Genomic DNA, 6,354 nt, shown 5'->3' on the forward strand with positions numbered 1-6,354 from the left:
AGAGGTTTACAAAGCACTTAACCTCATCCAGTACAACGACACACTCTGTACATATTTAATGAACTGTCCTCTGCCAAACATAAACAGGTGTCAAGTACAACACACTCACTTGTGTTGATGTTCACAGGTACAGTTTACAGATAAAGGGACACATATAGCATTTCATGTCCTTGGTCACCAAGACTGACTTCATGCTCAAATTGTTCAAAATTTAAATAGTACATCATTTGATTTGTGACTACTACATCACAATCAACTTACATAAATAGCTTGCACTACTCAAGGAGTTGATTATATCAGCTGATGATCATAATTCACTATTTATTTATACAGATTTGTTTTTATTGACCCATTTATATGTTTTAAATACAAAAAAAAAAGAAAAAAAAAAAGAAAAGTTTTCAAAGACCTGCCTCTTTCTATATGTGGGCCTCAAGTCAAGCACTCTTTCTGTATTAAAGCAGCCCAGCATACACTCTGAGGAAAATGGAACAGGATATTGGATAACAAGGTTAAAATACAGGAGCAAATATTCTCTTATTAAAGTCCAACAGCAGGGATTTAATCTGAGCTGCCTAATAGACAGTGGTTTAAAGAGGGACCAGAGGGGAGGTAACGGAGGGGTCAAGGTTTTGCTGTCTAATGGTGGAGATTGGAGAAATTAAGGGACTTTATTTCCACAGGAAATTCTGATGAAAGGTGGATTATGGATCACAGTGGTCTTCCCAATCCACCTCTGAGTCCAGTAATGTGCTCGGGCCTGTATTTATTAAAGCGCACGTAAAGCTGACTGTGCTTTATTGTTACACAGGGAGCAAGGCAAGGACAAAGCAAGATCACAGAAGATAAGTCATATCATGCTTTATTTGTGCTCATATTTCATGTATGGGTTTTTTGGCTGCCGTAGTACAATACTGTTTTTAAAATGATATATACAACGATGTTGTTAAATGTGCCTGTCCGCACAATTTTAGATGAAAATCTGAGTGGTGGATGAATATCAAGTGAGATATACCAGGGCCCAGTTTTCTAAAATAAGGATATGAAGCAATACAAAAGGGCCATTTTATCCGAAATAAGGAAAATCAATTTATGTGATTTATTTAATTAATGTTCTAAAATTTCCTAGTATCTAAAAATGTAACAATGTAAAAATTGTATTTGTGTATATATGTTTACATTTTTTAAATGTACTTGTGAAAATATATTACAAACTAATGATACTATTGAGAAAGGAATCCAAACTATTGTACAAACTTTGTTACAATATACAAATTACAATATACTACAAATTAATGATATTATCACGAATAACTATATATGCAAACTATATATATATATATATATATATATATATATATATATATATATATATATATATATATATATATATATATATATATATATATATCATCATTTTTGGGGGTACTTTGAATTGGGAGGTGGCTGTCTCTAACCCCTAAATTTCAACTTGAAAATTATATTAAATTAATTTTTGCAAGTTTTTCCATTGCTGTTTTTAAAAATATATTTTTGATTTTTTTTTTAAAAGGTGAAGTTAAAAAAATATTTATGTCATATTTCTATTTTTAAATCATGAAACTTTATGTAAAAAACGTGTCCTGCATTTTCATGTCACTACTGAAACTGTTTTAGTCCATTGGCTGAGACTCATTTTAACCACACTTCTACATTTTTGATCAGGAAATATTTCTGTGTCCTTCCCTCTCATAGCCTCTCTTTCATGTATATAGGTGCCATTATTTTAAGTTAAATGTGTTCAAAAGTCTGAAACTCTGTGTGTAACTTTAAGGAACGTCACTACCAACACCTTTTTCTGCAATTAAGCAAACTTTTTGGGGTGTTATTCCATAAAATGTAGTTTTTATGTGTGTATAACTGTTCAAAACTGTACAGTTATTCAAATCATGTGTTTTATTATGCAAATCATTAATGTTTTAGTATGTGAGTTAAATTCTGTAATGTGATGTGGTACCAAAACATTACTGTCACTACCGAAAATGTGCAGTCACAACTGAAACATGGGATGTTTTGTCAAAAATAAAGTATATTGAATTATTAACTAAGATGTTATTATAGTGTTTGGCTCATTTCATATTCAAATTAATGAATCCTTAACTTTCAAAAATTTGTATAATAAACTTGCCTTTATTTCCGATTCCGACTTTGAACCAATTCTGTAGTATAGCCCATACTGAATATGAACTGTAACTGTTTTTGTTACTTGCAGTAAGCAGGGATGGCAGTATGCATCATGAATGATGTCAGTATGACATCATCATCTTCGTCACTGTCATCAACAACAACCTTAGGATTTTAATAATCAGAACTGTAAATCTTGCAAACCAGTAGCAATTTATGTGATTCTTCCAAGATGTTCAGCCATGTGTATGCTCTGCTGCCATCTGGTGGATCCATCTGTGAGCTGGAACTGAAAGTTAAAGATTTGCAGGATTTGTGTTCAGTGTTACACCTAACTCATTCTGTTCACTTCTTGTCACTATTCTGAATCGTAGGCCCTCCTGCGTGCTACTAACTGACCTTCTCGTTCCTGCATTTCCCAGAATCCACTTGTACTTAGTTTCACTGCGAGTAGCATTAATAGAGAGCATACACAGACTGTATTACAAAGCTTGATTGTTATGAATCCACATGGGACAATGTCTCACTATCCACTTCTTTAAATACCACCTCTAAAAATGGCCTGGAGAGGAAGTGGTATGTGAGTGTCCTGTCACAGGTGGCAAGCAGCACTGCAGTGACAGATGCGTCACAGCAACAAGTCAAGGTGAATGCCATTTATCTCTGGCAGGATCGTACCACTGTGACCCACCCATGTGATCTACTTTCACTATTAGTGAAGCATGAGCTCCTTAAAATCTTGCCTGCTGGAACATCTACAGAGTTGCAAATTACCCCCTAAGGATTTGTGAAAGCAACATAAGGACTGTCTCTCAGTCTGACAACTCAGTCCAACAAGGTGACATGAAAGCTCAGTGTCGGGTAAGGTTTGTTCTCTTTTACCTTTTTTATCCTAAAAATGTCAAAGTTTGCATGAATTTTCATGTATTTTGTTTTCCTTTTATCAACAAGACATGGAAAAAAATATCCAGGATCATCTTATTAGGCAAAGGGAAGTGATCAGATGTAGACTGAAGAAACTGAATGGCAAGCAAAATGAAATTAAAGTGAGTCAAAACTATATAATAAAATCAAGCATTGTTTGTTTTGATATTCAACAAAAACATTGCAATATTATTTAACCTGTAGCTTATTATTTACAAGTTTCTTGTTAACATGATTATATAAATGTATGACGATTTTTGGGCATGTATTACACTACTGTTTACTGTTTTAAATTAACATTATTTTGTCATTTTTATGGATTAACCAATTGAGTCTAGTCTAAAACATTTGCTCATCTTTCTCAGTCAAAGTCCTCTGCAGTGAGAGAGAGTATAGTGAAGAAGTATGAAGAGATGCGGAGAGTTCTGGAGGAGGACTGTAGGATCACGCTGTCCCTGCTGGAGATGGAGGAGACAGCTGCAGTTCAAGCACTAGACAACCTCATTGAGACAAACTGTCTCCTCCTCAGAGAGATTGAGGTCAAGCTCAATGAAGGGACGAAGGACAATGACACACAGCCTGGTGACTGGGTGTGCCTTTTTATGAGCAATTGGTTGGACAGATCCATTGTTGTGGACTCCTTTTGTTTTTCATTAGTTTAAGTTTCATCTTAACCTGCCATGTATGGTATAGGCTGTCATCATACCCAGCTAATAGGGAACATTCTCAGAACTTTGGCTAATGTTCTGGCAAGGTTCTCTCAAAGTTATGAACAAACATTCTTCCAGCTAACGTTACTAGAATGTCAAATAACGTTCTCAAAATGTTAGGACAAAACTAGTATTTATGCAACGTTAATGGAATGCTTTTTTCTGAAATGTTTTTTAGTTGGACGCATTTAAATGTTACTACTCGTTTAGAACGTTCATAGAACATTCAAAGCATTCCCATAAAGTTTTTAAAATTATAAAATGGAATGTTCCCTGAAAGTTTGTTTAACCAAGAAAAAATTTTTTTTTAAAAACATTTAAGGGAACATTTCGGGGAACATTCAGAAATAACTTGGGAAACGTAATGGGAAAGTTACAACACTCTTAGAATGTATTTTTGTTAGCTGGGTATGACAGTATAATTCTGAAAAGCCAAATAGTTCAAATGACCAACGTTTCATGGTGAAACCTACCATCCATGCAACATAATACATTCTCACTATGTATTTCTGCCTCTCTCTCTTTCTCATAGGTCAGAGTGTATGAGGATAGGTATGTATATTTAGAACCGCACTTAGAGATTGTTTTGTCACCATGTCAGGCATGCTATAGCCTTTGACTGACACCATGACATCTAAATGACTCATCTACAAAGGAATTATTATTGCAGAGATCATGTTTGACAGCATCCATTTCAACAAATATGTTCTCTTAAATTAAAGTTTCCATCCTATAGCTGGATGGGCTTACTGAATAAATTTACACACACAGGAATATTCCGATACTATTCCGAAATTAGTCATATGCTGATTATACAAGCATCGTGTAAACACACTAATGAGATTCCAGCCAATATTTAGTTTCTAAAAACCTAAGAACATGTCTAAAAGACATCTGGAATAAATGATCCCTGTATTAATCATTTTAAATTTACGCCTCACTCTCATTATTTTCCATAATTTTAAAATCATATTACTGTAGTTACTGTATTTTTTATCAAATAATTGCTTGTCTTGGTGAGCATAAGAGACTTCTTTCAAATACATTAAAAATCTTGGTAGTATAGACAACCAGAATGTGAAACTTAACTATAAAATGATACTAAATGATACTTGTTATTTGGGACAATCCATAGGTCATATAAAGGACTTATACTAACCTTAATTTAATAACCCTCAGCATTTTTCATAGAGAACAAGTGTTATATAAAGTGCTGCTATAAATGTTGAACATACTTCTGTTGGCAGGGTGCAGGAATTGTTAACAGCAACAGACCCAGGTCTCATAAAACTTGATGAGACAAAATCAGATCAGCTACTGGACCTCACCAACAATTTACTACTGTTTATTCGCTCTCAGATCCCCATTGCCAAGAGGCTGCTGAAGAGCTGTGAGTTATTGTGCAATAGACCATAAAATTATTGATCTTTTATGACTTACACCAAATGAATGCTACTTTTTTAGCTCACTGACAAACAACTTACAGTACTTTACTGTTCCATATAGGTTTTTTCAAAGATATAAACCTTAACTCCGGTATCACTCTAAATTTGTCTTCATTTCGCAGATTCCTCAGGAGTGGTCTTGGACCCTTCCACTGCCCATCCCAAGCTGATCATTTCATCTGAAGGGGACTGTGCCACTTTCACAGATGTATGGCAGGATGTCCCTGAGCATGAGGGCCGCTTTGACAACACCCTTAACGTCTTGAGCCTCCAGTGTTGGGACTCTGGTCGCCATTACTGGGAGGTAGATGTGAGTGGAAAAATCTACTGGGAACTGGGTCTCACCTACTCATCCATCCCAAGAAAAGGCCAAAAGGAGGACTGTTGGTTAGGCCGGCATTCTGAATCTTGGTGTCTGGAGTACTTTGATGGAGACTACACTGCCTGGCATGGAGGTATCGCTCATCCTTTGCCCATTTCCTCGTGCTTTCATCGGATAGGGATCTTCTGCAGCTTTCCTGGAGGTCTGGTGACATTTTTAGGGGTAGATAGCATGACACCGCTGTACTCATTTTGTTCTGGGAGATTTACATACTCTCTACACCTGGCTCTTTGTCCAGGTCATGATCTTCAGGGAACAAACTCAAAACCAGTTAAGATCTGTCAATTCTAACCAGCTTTAAAAACTCATACCTATGATGTATAGCAGATCAAGTAGGCCTCCCTAGAACCGGTTTGTTTGATTTCACACATACTTTGCCTAAATTTCTTAGTTTTTCTTGCCAGGAGTGCAAAATAACTACTACAATCAGTTATAAATCATTATATGTATATGTTTACGTCTTTACATGATTTCATTCCTCATTAATTAGAAGTAGGGTGAATTCAGGGTGACTGTGAAAAAGTGTCCCAATCATCCTGAATTCACCCTATTCAGTGTTTAGAAATGAGCAGCATAAGTGATTAAAACTTGATGTATTGTGGCCCTTGTAAATTAAAAAAAAAATAAAAACATGTACGATAAAAATTATGGTGTACATACTGTATCTATACCAAATAGATATGCATGCCACAAGTACACATTCAAAAGTTCAGAATTCAGCAAGATTTTT

At 35.3% G+C, this 6,354-nt stretch overlaps 1 protein-coding gene across 2 annotated transcripts; it reads left to right on the forward strand.

Moving 5' to 3' along the window:
* Positions 1-2,862: 2,862 nt before the first annotated feature.
* Positions 2,863-6,229, forward strand: LOC137020487 (E3 ubiquitin-protein ligase TRIM39). 2 transcript variants are annotated; one of them, XM_067386111.1, is made up of 6 exons: positions 2,863-3,029; positions 3,115-3,209; positions 3,453-3,677; positions 4,330-4,349; positions 5,045-5,187; positions 5,365-6,229. In XM_067386111.1, exons 2-6 carry the CDS (start codon positions 3,117-3,119, stop codon positions 5,913-5,915), a joined length of 1,032 nt encoding a protein of 343 aa, XP_067242212.1. In that variant the 5' UTR covers positions 2,863-3,029; positions 3,115-3,116; the 3' UTR covers positions 5,916-6,229. The 2 variants fall into 2 exon arrangements, with proteins under 2 accessions (XP_067242212.1, XP_067242211.1); XM_067386110.1 differs by having other exon boundaries at positions 2,863-3,024.
* The last annotated feature ends 125 nt before the right edge of the window (positions 6,230-6,354 follow it).

This window comes from Chanodichthys erythropterus, chromosome 5 (genome assembly GCF_024489055.1).
Source record: "Chanodichthys erythropterus isolate Z2021 chromosome 5, ASM2448905v1, whole genome shotgun sequence".
Taxonomy (NCBI): domain Eukaryota; kingdom Metazoa; phylum Chordata; class Actinopteri; order Cypriniformes; family Xenocyprididae; genus Chanodichthys; species Chanodichthys erythropterus.